The sequence below is a fragment of the Astyanax mexicanus genome, chromosome 21 (genome assembly GCF_023375975.1).
Source record: "Astyanax mexicanus isolate ESR-SI-001 chromosome 21, AstMex3_surface, whole genome shotgun sequence".
NCBI classification, from domain to species: Eukaryota; Metazoa; Chordata; class Actinopteri; order Characiformes; family Acestrorhamphidae; genus Astyanax; species Astyanax mexicanus.
In genome coordinates, this window is record NC_064428.1 from 19,418,012 (window position 1) to 19,439,105 (window position 21,094).

The 21,094-nt window shown below is 38.0% G+C and overlaps 1 protein-coding gene across 1 annotated transcript; it reads right to left on the reverse strand.

The window, feature by feature from the left end:
• Positions 1-4,459: 4,459 nt before the first annotated feature.
• dusp27 (dual specificity phosphatase 27) lies at positions 4,460-14,259 on the reverse strand. The gene is made up of 6 exons (XM_049469864.1): positions 14,125-14,259; positions 11,357-11,489; positions 10,423-10,559; positions 10,006-10,237; positions 8,983-9,200; positions 4,460-7,674 (listed from the first exon to the last, which is right to left on the reverse strand). The coding sequence occupies exons 2-6, from the start codon at positions 11,467-11,469 to the stop codon at positions 4,949-4,951; spliced, it is 3,426 nt and encodes a 1,141-aa protein (XP_049325821.1). The 5' UTR covers positions 11,470-11,489; positions 14,125-14,259; the 3' UTR covers positions 4,460-4,948.
• Positions 14,260-21,094: the final 6,835 nt, after the last annotated feature.

The window sequence follows — 21,094 nt, forward strand, 5'->3', positions numbered from 1 at the left end:
GTCTGGCTGGACACAGTCAAGGCCAAACACTAGTGGTCCGGCCAGACATGTGAAACTTGAGTCCTAACACGTGAAATTATGCATATTAACATGAGCTAATCATTAGCAACGCCTCATCAGCAGGTTTCACGTCATTTGGGGTATAAACATGGAGTCAGATCAGAGGGGGGTCAGAACTTTTACTGGGACGGCTGTTAACTGTCTTGTATGTATTGGTTCTCCTGAATTCAGTATTTTGTAATAAATACTTGATTTGCTTTCAACTTCACTCCACCTGTCTGCGACTCTCTCCATCAAAACGAACACGTAGGGGAGTTGTACCCCGGATGAGGGGTGGGGGGAAACCCATCTTTCATTTTCTTTTTACAACAGGGGGAACTAAAAACGGAGAAAACAAACAGAGATGGCAGAGATAGATAGAATTATGTTCCATTTATGGGAAAATATATCAAATATGCGCAAAGAATGAGGTCAGCTGACTACCTGAATATACTGAATGAGCAAGTTATTTCATCAATGGATTTTTTTTCCCCTGATGGCACGGGCATATTCCAAGTAGGGCTGCAACTAATGATTATTTTGGTAGTCGACTAATCTGATTATTTTTTAAATTAGTTAGCGATTATTTCTACCATGTCCTCCATCTCTAAAAACAATAGGAACAGCTGAACAGGAGATTTAAAGACATTGAAATGTGTGGTTAACACATTTAAATAATTGGCGTTGTTGATTATATCGACTAATCATTGCAGCCCCTATATCCAAGATAACAATGCCAGAATTCATCGGTTTTCACACATGGATTGCCACCTCATTGAGAATCTTTGGGATGTGCTGGAGAAAGCTTTGCTCAGCAGGCTCATACCTATCAAGACTCCCGTTTTGGCCAACGTATTTTACCCCTCTTTCCCACCGTCCTCCCGTATTAGTATTTTCCCATACATTTTCCGTACTATATTAAAATAATAATAAAAAAAAAACATTCCTGTGCCTCACCAAACTGAAAGGCAAGTGGCAGTTCTTGCGAGGTTAGTGCAGACAGCGGGAACAACCCTGGAACAACAAATTAGAGAGATGGATGGATGCAATGAGAGAGAGGGCATTCTTGCCAAAAAAAGTGAAGACTTCAAGCATATATATATATATATATATATATATATATATATATATATATATATATATATATATATATATATATATATATATATTTAGGCTGTATTATAAGAATTATATATGTGAAATGTCTACAGCATTTCAGTGTCAACAAACGCAGATTCTGATCTTCATCATCTAATTGTAGTTTGTTTGTAAGTGGTTCACAGGTGGTTATTTTAGATTTCTTGTAAACCTGTCTTAAAATATTAAAATATAAGGGATACTGAACCTCGGTTGGGCTAGTGGGAAGGCTCTAAAATTGGGCGGTGGTAAATTTCCCTTATTTTTAAATCCAAAACTTGACATCATCAGTGCAAGATCTTGGTGAAAACTTAATGCAAGACTGGATTGAAATAAGTATTGTGACATTGCAGAAGCTTATTAAAACAATGCCACAGCAATGCACAATGCTAAAGACAACTTTTTTGGTGGCAAACTAAAGAAGTAAAAAAAAACTGTGGCTAAAAAGACACAGCTTTGATCAAGTTGGAATTTTAGTTTTACAAATACAAACAGACAACGTTATAAGCACGTTCACCAACAATGTAACAAAAAGTTCCCAGGAAGGTTAGCCTGAAATAATGTTTCAAGAACGTTCTAAAAATGTGTGATATAAGAATAGTTTGCATCACAATGTAATTGGAATGTTTCTCACATGTTCCCAACTAAACAAATACTATACATTAAAAATAACATTCTCAAAACTAAAAATTAAAACATTGAAACAAGTGATGCTGCAGCAATTACATAAAAAAAAATCCAGAAAACTTGACAGAATGAACATTCTAAGAAAGTTAACTGTAACGTTACTAACCAATTGTTAGCTGAGAATAATACGGAAAAAAATTTAATCTAGTTAATTTCTTGGCAAATGTAAGATACAAAGAGTAAACCCCTGTTCTGTTTTTTGTAAAATACAAAGGGTAAACGCATATTCTGTTTTTTATTTTTATATAGAGCCTTGATTTTCAGAGGTTAATATGATATTGTTTTAATCAGTTCTTTTGTTTTATTTAGGTAGTAGAAACCAATAGAAACGCATGAAAACATACTTTTTGTTTAAGTAGTAAAAGTAACAACCTGCTGGAAAAATGCTTTTTTTGTTCATATATTTGCTTTCTTTTGGTGACAAAAACACAAAAGTATACAAAAACAAGTCATTTTCTCCAGAGTGTTTGTGTTGTTTTCCGACATAGTTAAGGTAGTATTTACGAGCTCTGAGAACAAGAACTTCTGAGCAGCACTTGAAGGCAGCATTGGTGTCACATTACTGAGAAAAAACAGACTGTACTGAAGAGTACTGCACCCTCAGGGGATGTGGATTTGCATATTTTATTTACTCAGTTTTCTTTTCTGTGATAAGTTTTTTTTTATTGTGGTTTTGAGTTACTTGAGTTATTATCACAGAATAACTCATTATCTCTGGTGTTTTACAGAGATAATGGCTCAACTCATTTGATTATAAGTTATCAAAACACATTTTCCCATTTAGTATGAGACTTTGTTCTGAGAGCGAAAAGCTGTGAGATTTCCATTAATATGTATAATTATATTCATATATTTACATTTACAGTACTGTGAAAAAGTTTTAGGCACCAAAGCAAATTTTCACAGGTGCCTAAAACATTTGCACAATACTGTATATATTTAAACAGTCGCCCCTTAACTGAGTAAAACAACTTAATTCCTTAAACTAAAAAACTGAGTTTTGGCTTGGAGTCTGGTTCTGCTTTTCTGTTGTCTGAGTGGGGAGCCGGGCCTCCCTGTGAGTGTAGTGGTCTCAGAGAAAAAGGAGGTGGGTACAGAGTTTGTTTAAGGATATGCTGGAAGGTGGGGTTATATACATTCCGTAAAGGGCTTAATGGCCTTGAAAAGGCACTAAAATCCCTTAATTTTCCCCAAATTGTCAGTGTGCCTTATAATCTTGTGCTCCTTATGTATGAATTTTACTGATCAGGTTTTAAGGTGCAGTAAAGCCACTCCGCTTGAAGTACAGCTTTATACAGGAGTTTAATTTCAGCCCGAGGCATGGAGACTGGAGGAGTACTCTTTCGCCATTCAGAGGTGAGTATTATCGGCCTGTAGCCTGCTGCTAACCCCAGCTAGCACTGCTGGAGCAGCATTAGCAGTAACCCCGGTAAGCACTAGCTTTTTTGCCATTCAAAGGTGAGTAAATCAAACTGTAGCCTTCACCTTTGCCATGTTAAAACAGGCAACGTTGGACAAACCGCTAGCTGATAGTGCCCTGGCTTACCGGAATACCCAGGGTTCCTCAGTGCAGCACTATCGAGCAGCGTTTACTATCACTAACTGCGGCTAGCTAATGCTAATGTTGCACCTACCCTTAGTGGAAATATGGTAATTTAAGTTTTCTGTGAATAAAGAGAAGCACTTTAATCACCCAAATAAACAGTTTTTAAGAGAGAAATCTCTGTAGATTAACATCCAGTGCTCGTTTCACTTTAAAATATATATATTTTTTTTAAGAATTAAAGTTCTGTTTACTTAACGTAGCTTTACTTAACTTAGTTCACGCCACCACCACAAGGAAAACATGGCGACACCCCTGTTCCTTACTACTGTTGCATAATGCACCTTATAATCTGGTACACCTTGTGTTTGAAAATAAATTTGCTGTGCCCTCAAAATAACTCAACACACAGCCATTAATGTCTAATCTGCTGGCAACATAAGTGAACTAAACCCCTAAGTGAAAATCACCAAATCGTAACCACAGACTTTAATACTATTTTTATTTAACAAAAACAAACAAAATAACGAAAACTGAAAGTGAAAGTTCTTCTTAACTGAAACTAATGAAAACGGTGAGTAAAATTTTTTTCGTGTTTATTAATTTATTTATAATTTATTTATATAAATGTGGTAAATCATGATATATATCACTATTGTGATATAAAAAATTCCATATCGTGATATATGATTTTTTTCCCATATCGCCCAGCACTAGTTGAGGAGGTTGTGATAATGTACTTTGTACAAAAAAGACAAAACTGCGAGTAAAGTGCAGCTGTAAATGGTTAAAGAAAGGGTTTAAACAAAATAAAATCGTCTTCGTTGTGTCCATATAACAGTGTCTGTGTTTTGTTTGAAGAATTAGCTACACTGACCCCATGATTTCCAGTGGTAAAACTCTGTTCTGTCAATTTTAGAAAACAGGCACTAATATGAATAAAATTATTACAGATCCTTAGTTTGGAGCTTAAACAAATTCATACTGGAAGTACATGACAGTAAATCTGAATGCTTTATCTATAGGTCCAGTAATCAGTCAGAAACCAGGTGCTGCATTGGTTTTGTTTACTGTGTTGTTTTTGTCATCAAAAACTACAGAAACAGAATCACTATAATCATTTTTAAGTTTTTAAAGCGATTGTTTCAGGTACACATGCAGTCAATAGCAAAATGGTATACAAGAAAGAGGACTTGAACTAAATACAGTACAAAAAATCTATGTGGTTTCAGTGTTGAGTTTAAACATGTCTTTTAACATTGTTTAATATTTTTGTAGTAAAATGTTACATATTAGGTATAGTGGAGGTGGACTGTTAATGGTGGCAGGCGCTTGGTTCATAATGACAGAAGAAAAAAACTGTAAAGTATTGTCCAAACAAATCACTTGATATGAAAATGTTATGTCCGTGTTTCAAGTCCCTACTGTACTATTGGAAACCTAAGCATTAGGATCTAATTTGAATTAAAAGGCCTGCAGTAAAATTGTGAAATTTGTGCTTTTGTATTCAGTCCCACAACAAATAAATAAATAAGGGTCTTGTTAGGAGTCATTACTATTATTGGATTTGTCTTCCTTTTGTTTCCTCCATGCAGAGAGGATTTCGTCATCTTCTAACTCCTCAGCTACTCGTGCTCTCGCCCGCTGTCTTATCTGATTAATAAAAGCAGATACCTCCTCATCTTCTTCATCATTCTGGCTTGTCCTGGTCGTTCTTGTTGACTCACTGTCTTCAAATCGTGATGAATGAGTAAACTTGCGCTTTGCTGTGTACTCCTGGTAACTGTCCTCTTCTTCTGTTTCATATCTACCAAGATGTCTCCCAGTTCTGTAATAACTAGACTCTGAAGCTCCATTCCAAGAGGCCTCTGCTCCAAGCTGCATCCTCCTTGGCTGGCTGCTAAATTCTGGACTGGGATCTCTGCTATGGTCTCTGTAACTTTCATACCGGGAGGTAAAGCTGTAGTCCTCCTCGTCGCCTTCCTGTGCTGCGATTGAGCTTCTGCGACTTGAAAAGTCGAACTCTGGAATATCTTGGGGTTCTTCATATGTTGGCCTGGACATGCGAGGTTCTGCTGTATCATCAGAAAACCTGCTTGGCTTGCCTGAAGGGGGTCTTACATTTTGGAGCCATTCATCAACACTGCAGTCGGGGTTTGCCGAGGCAGGGAGGTTGAGGATTCCTGAGCGACCAAAATCTCTTTTGGGTTTTGGTTTTTCAGGAGGACCATCAATGTTAAATCCAAGTGACTTTCCAAGGCTGCTGTCCCCCTCCTTATCCTCGTCCTCATCCTCATCCTTTTGCTTTTTCTTCTTGTATAATGTACTGCGCTTGTTGTCTTCTGTAATCTTCTTGAGCTCATAAGAAGCCATTTTTTCTCTCATGTCAGACTTGATTTCTTTTTCCATTGTATCAAGTTTGTGCAGGTTTACCTGGTCCTGGAATAAGCTGTACAGAGGTACACTGGTGGTAGTGATTTTGCTTCTCCGGGAGCCTAACCTAGAAACTGAGGAGAGATTGGACGCTCCACCAGCGGATAGAACAGAGTTCGCTCTTACACCTGCAGATAGTACAGATGCTGACCTGCTGCCAGCAGAAAGCACAGATTCAGCTCTGTTGGGGTAACGGGGTAACGCGCTGGAGTAGGATGATCCACTGAGAACTGAGGACTTGTCATCATCCACCCCATGTCCTACAGCTGAACCAGCACCCAGACTGAAAACCGATCCTGCCCGAGACGGAGGGAGACTTCCCGTCATCCCCATTTCAGCTTGCTTTTGCATGAGGGTCTCATTGACTACGTTGGCAATCCAGTTTTGGATGTTTGCGATGTTAACCATTTGTTCTCCGTTGGGTCCCAGCACTGGAACAGGTGGTTCAGGTGGGGCAGGAGGGACAGGGACTTGGGAGCGTGTGCTACGGCCTGAAAGGACGGATGACCTGCCACTCAAGACAGACATATTATCGTCTCCTGCAACACTTGCAGAAGGAAAAGCCCCTGCACAGAAAGCAGATAGTGGAATGCTACTGACAGAGCTTTCAGTTTCCCAGCCACACACCGATTGACTCTCTTCTAGAGTTTTCCTGGAGCGCTCCAAAAGTTCCTCTCTTCGCTGCCTTCTCTTGGCGGTGGCGGAGTCCTCTCCGCGACTCATCTCCAGAATCTCGTCCTTGTTCGCCTCACCACCATATTTTTTCTGTTGCTTCAGCTTCCAAGTCTGATAAGCTGTAATGTTGACATCCTCTAAAGATGGAACAGGGGTCTCCGCCTCACCTTCCTTCTGTTCCCCACTCTTGCCATCTGCCTCTGCTTCTTTTTTGTTCCACCCAAACTGTAATCTCTTGATCCTCCATCGCTCCAGAGGGGTCAGGTTTTCCTTGTTTTTCTGGCAGAAGTTGTACATGGAGCTTGAGTCAGAGAGTATACTCTCTAGATCATCATCTATCTTCCTCTGGCTTGCTTCACTACATGTGTCCTCATCTCGTTCCTTGATGCGATACCTTGCAGCTGCCTGTTCCTCAATCTCCTTGAGACGTTGCTTCCACAGATCTGCATAACTGCTGCAGCTTGTGGTGGACACAGAGTCACTGGGCGGTCGACGAGGCCGGCGCTTGATACGATCTTTCAGCATCTGCACATCCTCACTGGTCACACTCTCCAGATCATCAGGCTGAGGACCAGGAGACTTTCCGACCTCTGCAAGAGACTCGTTATCCCCATCCTCACACAACAACTGGGCCTCCCACCAATCTTCGTTCTGATACTTCTCGTTCCTCTTCTGCCACTCCTGAATCATTTTGTCCACGTCATCATCTTCACACTCGCCATCTTTCCCAGGGAGTGAAGGATCCTTTGCAGTTGCCCTCTGGTCAGGTCCATTTGGTCCACCAAGAATGCCTGCCTTCAGAGCAGCGGCAGCAGCAGATGAGGCGACACTACTCATAACACTGCCAGTGTCCTCCTCCTCGTCCACCATGATGGAATTCGCTTTGACTCCAAACACGCTTTCTTCTTCTAGGCGAGCCAGAGCGTCAATAACGGAGCACTGACTGAGAGTATCGTCGTCATCTTCATCTCGTTCCTCCATCAAGGTTTCATTGAGCTGACGCAGCTGCTTTATGAAGCCCTCATTGGGGTTGATTGCTCGTTTCTTTCTGATTTCCATCAGTGCTTCCATGATGGACATGTTATGAAAGATCATTAAGTAAGCAGCAACCAACACTGCTGAGCGGCTTACTCCCATCATGGAGTCCACCAGCACTTTCCCTGTGCAAAAAGAAAATAAACATTTTTTTTATTTGCATCCAGCAAATATCTGTATAACTACTTTATCTATATGATGTCTATTTACAATACAGTTTTAAAGAACAACAAAAATTTAAAAGCATTTAAACACAGTGTTGGTTTCCTGAACTGGAAAACTCAAAATCAAGTCAAATAGCAAGAAAATAGGTTACTAGAGACTATCGCAAAGAATCATACATGACACTCATGTTAAATGTTGTTTTAACTTTAGCTCTGGTAGATTATTATTGTTAATAATGACCAATGAGTATGAACGAATCTTATCAATTTACAGTTATGTTAAATTCTTGAGTTACCTTTGTTTGCAAAAGCAATCTCTAGGGTTAGGGTTGATTTTTTTATTTGAGAGGGTCTACGACATTTAGACCAAAAAAATGTTAAGTATGTTGTGTTTTTATCCACTACAGCAATATGAAGAAACTTTAAAAGTCTAACTAACATTACCAGAAGTGGCCTTAAATGCTTGGATTGTGCTTTTAGCAGAACCATCTTTACAGCTTTTTGCTCTTGTTGTCTTTTTATGGCAGTGGTATGTGGCATGTTTTGCAGGATTTAAACAAGAGTTGAAATCTCTGTGCCACCCCAAATATTTTCACTATACATCTGGGAGTGCAAACACACCAGACAGTTCTAGGAGAGCAGCAAAGAGACATTTTTCTTACAAGCTTTGGGTTTGGGATTTCTGAATGTCAAAAACAGCTCGTAGGGCCAGTATAGAGTAGTCAGGAAATGTTTGATGATAGCGTAACAGCAGCTGATTGTTGTGTGTATGTGTAAAATAGTTAAAAATAATTGAAAAAAAAAAAAGATTTCCATTTTCCAGTTTTGGTCTTAGTGTCATTCTTACTTTCTTCGATTTTTGAATGTTAGCTTCTTTCACATTTTATGTACATGGCAAAGTGTAATACCTTCTTTTGAGGAATGCCAAACTCACAAATGCTCTGTAATTTATTTATTTTCTTTGCTAAAGGCACCTAATTATTTTCTATAGTCTAATTACCATTATTTATGACTATAGAAGAAAAAAATGTTACATTAGCTTATTCATTACATGAACAAGTCTGACTCTCTTCTTTGAAATGGGAATAGTATTGAAATAACTTAGTTGTTTATACTCAGTAAGTGTTTAGTGTTACTATTTACCCACATGACAAGATGTTGGTGGTCTCCAACGCCTCAATTGAGCTTCTACCTCTTTTTATGGTTTGTGACTATGAATCATGTCTGATTCATGTCCAATACGAATGAGTTGTGTTCACTCTTACTCACCCCTATGAGTCAGCAAAGCCTCATCAAGAAACTCAGCACATGTTCGGAAGTGTGGAGAGATGTCAGCATCAGGGAAGTCGTCAACCTCGATGCCCATGTAAGTGATGTTTAATCCCTGGTAGAAGTTGTTGCCTGTGTAGACCCCAGTCCCATGGCCTGCGTTTAAGATGTGAGTGATTCCAAGGCGCTTCAGACGAGCTTTGTTGACTGCTACTGATCTGTGGAACAATAATGAAATGTGTTAAGTGTTGAGCACAACTTAAGTTTTTTCTTTTAGTTCACAAACTTTATCCTTTGTGTTCCATAAAAGCAAACTTTGTTCATCATAGGAGAAGTTTGATCACTGGATTGTGTAGTAAGTTACTACATTTACACCACCCTGCTAAAAATCCAGATCAAGGCCAGGTTTTTCTAGATGGTCTAAGCTGGTCTTTGATGGTCCAGGTGGTTGAATAGCTGGTTAGCTATGTCATCTGCTGGTGTTGGTCCACTGTGTTATATTGAGTCTAAAGTCAGTGCAGTGTTTTCCCACAAAATCTTACAGCACTTCATGCTTCCCTCTGCTGACAACTTTTATGGAGATGTGAATTTCATTTTTCAGCAGGACTTGGCACACTTCCCACAATGCCAAAAGTACCAATTGGTCTTATATAATATTGTCATTTTCTGAGACACATATTTTTGGGATTTTATTGGCTGTAAACAATAATCATCAAAAATAAAAGAAACTAGTACTACACTTGTACATTCAAGGAATTGTTGTGTCGACACTGAAACCACTAATTAGGAAATTCTGTCCTTACCTAACAATGTATATTACAGCTTTAAAAAAAAAAAAACTTAGGGACTGCTGCTTTAAACTTGCAACTTATAAGCTTTCTAACCAACATTGTTGCAACACAAGTGCAGGTTGCTTGCATAAAAAAAATATTATTCTCAAACATCAAAAAATATTTAGTAAAGCCCACTTTCAAACCAAATTTCTTAAGTTAAATAATGCAAAATAAAAGTCTTAAGTCTCACTTTTCTCCAATGAAGATGTTGGGCCAGACCTCATCCACTGGGTTCAGTGGGGCCTCCAGTCGATCCTGAACCAGAGCTCTTTGGATGTCCATCACACAGGGAGTGTTAAAGAGGCTGCGATCATCTATCATATCCTTTACTCGATTGTACAGGTCCTCCACCATCAGTTGCTCTGCTGACTCCAGCATGCTCTCTGGGGTTGAGGCCCTTTTTAGATCTTTGGGCTTCAGTTCTGAGAAGATGAAGCAATAGAAAAGTCTTGATGAGCATTACAATCACTCAAATGACCAGGCATACATCTTGTAATGCTTACAGTACACTGGCATACAAAAGCCATGGGATAGTATATATTGTATATGTGTGTATATATTGTTTAATGGGGTGTTACCTCACCTCTCTCATACAAAATGTACCAACCTTCATTTATGATCTTTTTGGCAGCGATAGCTGAGGAGAGGTGAATGGGTTCCATGAAAATGCTCTCAGCATCTGACCCAGAGATCATGGAGAACCGGTCAGATATGGTTGAGAAACGGTCTGACATCATGGAGAAACTGTAGAAGGAAAGTGCGAAATATCATGATGCTATGGTTGTAAGAAATAAATGTTTGGAGAGAACATCAAAACAAAAAAAAGCCCTAACAGTGTTAAAAATCCTTAAAAATTGTTTTTGTCTCACAAATTAAGCTGAGCCAGTTAGCCTGCCCTAGGACTGTCACATCAATCGCAATACTCTACACCAAAAGAGTGAAGACTAGCACAGGCCTCAGTAGAAAAAAATATCTTGTTCCTTCTTGTTCTTTGGTAAATACAATAGGCCAGAGAGATGTTCTGTGTCTACGTCAACCTGTGAGTTCATGGCCTTGGCTGTTTAATCTCCACTCCAGCAAAAGATGCTCCGCATATGAGCTGCTAACAAACGCATCCATTTCCCTTTATAAAGCTACGAGTCGTCTCTCAAATATGACTTTTTTTGTTATTTGTGAAGAACGCAACGTTTATACATGTATTAATGTGCACATGTGAGACGTTTCCGAGACAGATTCGTTCACATTACACACAGATACAGAACGCTTACATTTGTGAATGTCAACCGTCAAGATGATGTGACTTGTAATGTGAATGTAGCCTATGAAAAACTGTAGCGGTAATGCAATGTTTCAGTGCTATACTAAAGAAACCCAGTGAAGCTTAATTTTACAACAGATGAACCAGTATACTGTATTCTACATTTATAATATTTCCCTTCTATTAGATAACTGCAATTTTAGAGAGTCAAGCTTCAGTTTCAACACCAATTACATGGGGATTTTAATGTTGTGAGCAGCAGGTTATTGGACAGATAGATGACCTTGGAGAAGGGCAGCGTAGGTAATGGGCTTGGATGTCTTTCACCACAGGAGTTTCATCTTCATCCGGAACCTTCTGATCCTCCTCTGTGTTGTTGTCACTTGGTGAGGCCATGGTGACACCGTCCTCTTAAGCTGATTGTGAAAGACATGCACACAACTTCAAGGCCAATCCAATCAACTGCATGAATAACAACAAAGCACAGGGAAAATACAGTAGCTGGACATTTTAATAGATAGCAGTCAATTAAAAAACATTGGATTAAACAGGAATCTGTTTGATGAATCTAATATTTGTAATTTTTGTAATTAAAGTGACTAATTACACTTTTTCTTCTCCTTAAGACTAAGCCTTCTATAATGGGCCTGTTACGTTTACAAGTGTAGTTTGCTTAAACAAAATAATTGCAATAATCACCACAAAATTCTGAAATTAATCATGATTAAACCATTTCATTTTTAAATGCTGGTAATGTCTGGCAGACTAGGTCTTTTTTTTACTGTTTTATAATATTTCAGGGTAGTTTTGATGCTTTTAAAACTAGAATATTGTAATGTTCTGAGTTAACTGTGGCTTTTAAGAAATAAACACTAGTGTAGCTCCATATTCCACACCTTTTTGGAAAATGCTTGGAAAGAGGTGTGTATGTGTGTGTGTTGCCAGTCTAGCCAAGAGAGAAGATTGTGTTATTTATGTTTAACAGGTAGCAGTTTAACAGACGTTTTATCGTGAGTATGCTTTTTACATTTGAATATCTGTGGTAATTAAGAGTGAACAGTATGTGAGTAATGGAACTTTAGGTCATTTTTCTATTGAGGGGACATTTTGTGTTTCCCATATAAACCTTTAGTTACTTTTCCCAACAAGAATCTTTAGACCTGCTATACACCTAATACAATAAGAACGCAGACTGTGATATAATTGATCACAAAATAACAAATAATTTTGAGCTCTATAGATCATTCTTATTCACCGATAATAACCCCAGTTCAAGTTTCAGAGGCTTGTGCTCATGTTACAGTGAAAATCTTACACAATATTCTATCCTCGAGCCATAAGCATTTAAAGAGAGCAAAACTTGTTGTGAAAGGGGCCACAAACCACAGTTCAGACTCAAGGACCAAAACTGGGCAGACCAAAAGAGTTCAACTGAACCATGGTCAGGGTGGTTGCAGTATGACAACACTTTTCTAGGTGGTTCAGACTTTTGGATTTTGGACCAATTACTGGAGGTTGAGACAGGCTTTCTTAAATTTTTAAACAATACAAAAGAACAACAAATATACAGTGATGTGCCGATCACTTATGCTGGTGATTCCTATATCTACTGTAACTGTAGATTAATCCTTATGTAAAAACATAGATGAAAGGAATCTGAGGACAATCTATAACCCTAAATACATGGTGTGCAGGCCCACAAAAGGAATCAGATTCTAGCAGAGTGTTTTTAGATGCTTTTAGAATTTTTATTTGTTTTAAAAGTATAGGGGATACAGGGCACATTGGTATTTACAACAGTACTCTCTTGTTTTATTCTATAAACTACAGACAACATTTCCCACAAACTCCAAAAAAAATATATATATTGTCATTTAGAGCATTTATTTGCAGAAAAGGAGAAATTGCTGAAATAACAAAAAAAGATGCAGAGCTTTCAGACCTCAAATAATGCAAAGAAAACAAGTTCATATTCATAAAGTTTTAAGAATTTAGAAATCAATGTTTGGTGGAATAACCCTGATTTTCACCAGTTTTCATGCATCTTGGCATGTTCTCCTCCACCAGTCTTACACACTGCTTTTGGATAACTTTATGCCACTCCTGGTGCAAAATATCAAGCAGTTCAGTTTGGTTTGATGGCTTGTGATCATCCATCTTCCTCTTGATTATATTCCAGAGGTTTTCAATTTGTAAAATCAAAGCAACACATCATTTTAAGTGGTTTAATATTTTTTTCTGGAGCTAATAAAAATGTTGTTTAGCAATAACATGTTAATGTGGTAAATCTGACACAGTATTCCATTCTAGAGCCATAAGCATTAAGAGAGAGCAAAACTTGTTTAAACCACCATTTCATTACAACAGTACCTAAAGTAGTCTTTACTTCATTAACCCCCTTGAACTCTCTTCAACCCTGTAATTTCATTATTCAGTTATTAATTCTAAAGCAGAATCTGCTGTAGTGTGAATTATTGGGCAACCATTTAGTTTGGCATATACTGTGAAGTCCCATAGGGTTCTATTGCAGGGCCTATGAAACTTGTGTTAATTATGCATTAATGTATTTCTGAGAGCAAAGAATTTGTGAAGAACTCGAATTGTGGGCTAAAATACAAGTCTATGGTTAAAGTAGATTAGAAGTTAAACCTTGTAAACAGTTTTATGATAATTTAATTAAAAACACTACATTTCTGTATAGTAAAAAAATAATATAAAAATTAAAACTACCATTTAACACCAAACAAAAGCAACATATATGTCTATTTTTTCTTGCGTAAGTGCTCTCCTGTTTGTGAGTTCGCCGAAGTGCATGAGTCTAAACGTTTAGGTTATTTATAGATAAAGGACAGCTGAGAGGACCCTTCTGGAACACAGGCCTGACACAGGAGACCATGATACAGAGAATTAATCAGGGAAAAAAAGAGTAACATAAATGACAAAACATTCAGCAAGACCTATTTTACCTAAGGATTTACCTCAGGATGGCACAGACTTGATATATAGTTCTCTATTTGTGTCAAAACTGAGAGCAAGAAGTAGCAGTCTTACCCGAGAGGCTGGAGCAGACAGCAGTGGCTCTGGGCCGGAGTGGGGGAGTGAATGAAGCTGCCAGTAGAAGTCTAAACTTAGAGGTGTCTTCACTCTACTGACTGACAGACCCCGACCCCCATCCAGACCCTGACACTCCACCCTGACTCACTGGCTGGGGGGCTGCCTCTGACATCATCTAAGGGGGGGCAGGAGCCTCGTGGTCAGAGTGTTTGGGAACACATGTATGAAGACCCAAATACAGAGTCTCCTAGAAGTGTTTCTCAGCACCCTGCCCTTTACGTTTACAATCAAATAATAAATTAACAAAGAAGTCCTTAATCAGTCTGACCTAGAATTTTCACCATAACACTTTATAGTAATGGTGACATTAATGGCATTACATTAATTAAGGCATTCATTAGGGATGAACTCATCAGTGAGTAAGGATGCGTTAAGCAGGAACGAATGAATGAATCTTATATTATTATCTTCAAGGTTAAATTACTCACCATTAACTAATGTGTGCACTAATGAATGAATATGACGGTAATGAAGGCTGTATGGATATACCAGTAATTAATATGACATCACATATTCCCTTACTCATATAATTCTGTAAAACAAATGCCTTCTTAACGTTCTTGTTTTGTTTTAAGTTTTTTTTTGCCGCCGTTCTCCTTTAGTTGTTCATCAACGTGTGTTTCAGAACATTCGAATCGAACAGTTCCTCGCGCCTGACACTCTGGCTGAAACTCCACCCTCTTTGACTAGGTCTGCCTAACAACTGCTTGCCATTAGCGGCTAATGCTGCCTGACAGCGCTACACTGAGGAACCTTGAGTGTTCCAGTATGCCAGGGCGATAATAGCTAGTGATTTGTCCCATGTAGCTTGTTTTAACACGGTAAACTACACACTGGTAATACGCACCTCTGAACGATGAAAGAGCTAGCGCTTAGCGTGGTTAGCGGGGAATGCTAATGCATTCAGGTCCAGCAGTGTAAGCCGGGGTTAGCAGCAGGCTACAGGCTGATAACACTCACCTCTGAAATGGAAAATTGCGGTTAGTGGCTAATGCTAATCTTGCTCGAGTCTTGGTGTTGGAGAACTATGCTGAAGTGCAGCGTTATAAAGGAGTTTCAGTTGAGTGTCTTTACCAGAGACTGTAAAAAAAAGATGGACGCCGTGTCGCGGTTCCCATTCATTCAATAAAAATTAAGCCAAAACCTTCTGCCATGTTGACGATCCTGAAACCCGAGTCTGTGCAGTAGAGACCAGAGGAGGGAGAAAGACTGTGGAGAGACAGCTAATTTACATACTTAGGGATCATACTCATTTAAATAAACAGAGCTCACATAGTTGGTCCCACCCATACAGTCATTGGTCTCACCCCGGCTAGGTGTACATTCTAGCCCTTTTACAATAACCACACCTTTTTAAATAGAGCTGAATAACTTTTTACAAAACAAATTCTGTAGGGATATAAAAATTTGACAATATAAGCAGAGGTTACACTAGCTGTTACACTTAAATAAAGGAGGTAGAATTACAGTATATTAGAAAAAAACACGATTGAAAGTTGTCTGTTTTGCCATTGAATCCTATGGGGATGGGTGGGGTTACACGGCTTTCTGAAACCGAACAGCAGTGTGCGCTCAACCTGTGGTGGCTTCACTTGAGCGACAATGCTCTGTCCAGCTATACACAGTTTACGCTCTTTACTGCTACTTAATACCTGACTAGTAAAATTCATACATAAGACGCACTGGATTAAAAGGAACACTGGCGATTTTTGGAAAAATGAAAGGATATTAAGTGCTCCTTATAGTGCGGAAAATACAGTACTATAAATGTATTTGTGGTCCTGGTGTGCCAGACATTTTTTAAACCATTATACCTTTTTCATTAGATATGTTGTGCTGAGTTTGACTGTGGTTAAAGCATCTGAGGTCAGAGAAGTTAGTGGGTCATGCATGTTGTGTTATCTGCAGCTGATAATAGTGCTGCGATGTTGGAGACTATTTATAATGGTGGAATGCTGGCAGACAATAGCTGCCAAGCGTTTCAGTCTGTTACCTCTCTCTCTCTCTCTCTCTCTTTCTCTTTCTCTAAAATTAAATGGAAGTCAAATAAGAGCCATTAAATGTCAGAATCCCATAAACCCTCCATAATCAAGCACTTATCTTCTGCCCTTAAAAACATGAAAGTGTTGGTAATTAAATGTGTGTGTTGTCTGTAGCTCCAGACTGACCGCAGAGCCCTGGCAGCCAATTTAATTTACTCTCTGTTTAACAGTGGCAGAGCTAATTAAGATAAACCATGTTCATTCTGTTACCTATGATTTAATACATTTTCATTATAATGCGTCATACATATCAAATACAGCTGCTTACCTTTTTATAATTTTTTTTTTTTCCCCCATTTTCTCTCAATTTAGCTAGACCAATTGTCTCACCCATTCAACTGCCCCATCACTGGTGATGCCACAACACAAGGAGGGTGAAGACCAGCACACTTCACATATGTAAAGTCAGACTCCACCTCTTTTTGAACTTCTGCTGATGCAGCATTGCCGAGCAGCATCACAGTGCGCTCAGATGAAAAGCGCAGCGACTCGGTTCTGATACATCAGCTCACAGACGCCTTGTGCTGATCAACATCACCCTTTGGTGATGAGGGAACAGAGCCTAATCTATAATAATGTAAATGCTGACAACATTTTCAACATTAAATATAAAAATCTAATTAAGTGTTAAATGCTCTGACATTCGTAATGTGAACTGTAAAATCAATTGCATTCTCCTTGCATTTCCTAACGATAACACAATATATATATATATATATATATATATATATATATATATATATATATATATATATATACTTTTTTAAAATAATAATAATAACTAATGCTTAATAATAATTAATTTTTAATAGAGTCTACATTTTTAATATTGACTATGAAATATTTAAATGTTAAATACCTTCTTTGTTTTCATTGTTAACTATAAAGTAGTTACAAAATGTTTAAAAACTGTCTACATTTCTATACTAATTATTTGTTGAGTATAAAAATGCATTTTTTAAGTTAAATACTGGCTACAATTTGTACAAAAGTACAAAGTGTTATTTTATTATATTGACTACAGCATCAGTGTTAACAAAAATATATTTGACAAATTGCCTAGATGTTTATGTACTATGAAATATGTTAAAAAGATTTGTGCGAAATATAGAGAAATATAGTATATCATTTATTCTTTCAGCCAGTCATTATGTGACAAACGCCACCATCTGCTGGAGGGAACAAATATCACGGTAAAGGCCCAGAAACTACAGAGCTACATGTTGGAGTGTGATTTTTGCACACATACAAGAAAACAGTTTTTTTTTTTTTTGCAGGCCATTTGTTGGCTTTATTCACTACATGGGAAAGTGCTTTTTTTAGCTGGTGGAAGAGCTCAGAACAGAGAAACAGAGGACACATATCTGTATAACGCACACACACACACAACAGTGTACAAAAACATGTGACGGTAAAAGAAATATTCCAGCTATTTATTTCAACCTAATGTTTCTTAATTCTGTTCTCAGTTACACCACAGACAATCATTTCAGTGTGCTTTGCTGTGTTTCTGTACAAAAGACCAGTATAATAAATGTATTATATATATTTTTTTTTTCTTAAAATTTTATTTCTAATATTCTCCCATTTTTTCTTTCCAATTTAGCTAATCTGATTGTCCCACACCATATACAGCTGCTAGTCAGCTGTATATGCCCCATCACTAGTGATGCCAGAACACAAGGAGGGTAAAGCCTAGCACATGCCTCCTCCGATACATGTGAAGCCAACCACCGCCTCTTTTAAGACTGCTGCTGATGCAGCATTGCCTAGTAGCATCACAGTGCACTCGGAGGAAAGTGCAGCGAGTGATGTGGGTAAAGAGCACCATCTACCCACCCAGAGAGAGCAAGGCCAATTGTGCTTTCTCAAGGCTCTGGCAGCTGATGGCAAGCTGCATGACGTGGATTTGAACTAGGGGTGTAACGGTACGTGTGTTCTTTACAAAGTGTCACGGTACGTGGGTCACGGTTTGGTTTGCGCAAACGCACACAGAATACATGGTACACAGGCAGGCTATAAGAGACTTGTAGAACCAATGTACATAACCCGAGAAGTGTAGCTGTAGCACTGTTTCTATTAGCAACTTGCTACTGACTTAGCCAGTAGCCTGCACTGAGAAGTTTAGCTCTGGCTGGAGGTTGGAGCACACAAACAGAGTGTGTGCGTAGAAAAGTAGATCATTCAAATTGTTCACACACCGTAGCTGCGCTGCCATAGGAAGCTAAAAGTCGCCTGTCGCTTTTTCCAGTGTGAATGCAGGGTTAGGCGCTCATACTGTCTCTCTTTCTCTTGCTCACGCCATCCTTGTTTTTCCACCAACCGCACCGAAAACGTACAGAACAGTAAATTTTCTGTACCGTTACACCCCTAATTTAAGCCATATACTGTATATTAACTCGTTGTCAAAAAATAATGCACCAAGTTGGAGCTTTTGACATAAAAAATGTAGGTGATTTAAATTTTAGAGTGAAAAGGTAAGTTTATTTGGGAAAACTGTAGCACTATGATTGAAAAGGAGGTTCCAGTACCCTGTTGGAAAACTAACACTACACATTATCTAATCTCCTGGTCCCCAACATGTGAAACATGGTGGTGGCAGCATCATGCCGTGGGGATGCTTTTCTTCAGCAGGGACAGGGAAGCTGGTCAGAGTTGATGGAAAATTGATGGAGCCGGGGTGCATTATTTTTTAATCGATCAGTATCAGTACACTAAAGATGCAGCAAATAAAGAAAAAAAGGTTGAAAATGTAGTATTATTCCATTAATATAATTATATGCTGTGGCCATGTGTTTTAATGTGATTCAATCAGAAGGGTTTCCTCAATATTCTGTGGGCCTCATTCTGTATGTTCCTGGTTATTGTTGTCATACTGGTGCTGTGGGTCTCTCTGTGTGTGTGTATGCGTGTGTGTGTGCGCTCGCACTGCGAGAGTGTGAAAACACTTGTGAAGACAGGAAACGTCACACAGTTAAGGCACAGACATCTCTAAAGCAGCACAACAGAAGAACACACCACAGAGGAACACTGCATACAACACAGAGAGTGGCAGAGAGACAGTAACACAGAAATAGAGAGAGAGAAAGAGAAAAAGAAAGAAAGAGAGCATATTAAAGTATTAAAAGAACAAACAACAACTTTAAAGCTTAAATAAACTGTGCCAATCGATACTGTTGCACAAATAACACAGTGTTCCAGTCTCTCTCTTTATCACACACACATTCTCACTTATTTACATACACACACACACCTGACCAGAGTACTTGAATTAATCCTTATTGTCTATACATTAAATAATCTATAATAAGATTCTTTAGTTTTGTCTAAAACAAACAAATAAACAAAAAAATCAATCAATCAATCAAAGCATGAATAAAGGGAGAACAAACACAGATATTTCTTGCCTTGTTCACACAGTGTTTTGTTTTAAGTAACACTTCACTTTAACATAGTCACGACAGCAACATAAGCCTTAATGAACAATACAGTCATAACCCTTCAGCCATAACTGTGTACCTGACTTTCCTCATATAGCGGTGGAGGTCTGAGGATGAAGAGCTTCACTATCATTAAAAAAAAAAATGCTCGAAATATGTGGAATCAGTATCGCTATTAATGATATATCATTATATTATCTTGTCGCTTTATGTACTGAAAAAATATACAATCACACGATGCACAGAAGCATTCAAAGGCCTGGACACACCTCCTTCTTCTTCTTTTCATTTAATGTGTTTTTTTTTGGAAATTTAATATTAAAGACTATATTGAAGCTATACAGGAAGTAGTTATACTGGAATTAGTTGGTAAACAAAAAAGTGTTAAACAAACCAGAATATGTTTTATAATTTTAATTTCTTTCAAGTAGCTACATTCAGCTTTTGGTCACCTGGAATAGTTTTTTTTAGAGTCTTTAAGGAGTTCCTGGAGGTGCTGAACAATAGTTGCTGCTTTTCTTTCACGCTGTGAAGCTACAGCTCATCCCAATTAAATCACCTCAAATCACCATCTCAGTTCAGCAGGTTTAGATCAGGGGATTGTGGAAGATAAACACTTTTCATATGTGTCCCTTAATTGTTTTCATGTTTTAATATTAATCTACAATATAGAAAATTAAATAAAGAAATTAAGCATTAAAACATTGAATAAAAATGTGTGTCCAAACTTTTAAGAGCTACTGTAGATTTGACTAACATTAGTCCGACGGCAGAATTTATGTCTCAACACTGTCACGCAAATACCTCGTTTTTTTTTTAATGACAAATGTGCAGGAGAAGGACAAAACTAAGAATGTCTAGAATATTTATATTTGGCAACCACATTGTTTTTTTTCTACATTGTAAATGAATACTGAAGTCATCCAGACTATGAAGGAACACATAAGGAATCATGTAGTAACTTAAAAGAGTTAAACAAACCAAAATACTCATTTCATAGCAATTAGGTGCTCTTATCTGGGGTTAAGCTATTAACTTGCAGTTTCTGAGGCTGGTAGTCCTGATTAGTGCCAGTTTCATCATACCATTTTCGATGGCCTTTGCAACTGCACTTGAGAATACTTTCAAAGTTCCTGACATTTTTCATATTGACTGACCTTCATTTCTTAAAGTAGTTTTTTTCATTATTTAGTTGAGTAGTTTTTGCCATAATATGGATGAGAACATTATTAAAATAGGTCTATTCACTGTATACCAACTCAACCTCTTTACAACTTTACATCTTGGTGAGTTCAGCACAGCTGTTAACTGAAAGCCTGAATTCCAGGTGACTCTACCTCAAAGCTGACTGAGAAAATTAAATATATTCTGGTTTGTTTGACACTTTTTTGTTTACTAAATGATAATCCTGTATTTTTTTCTTCA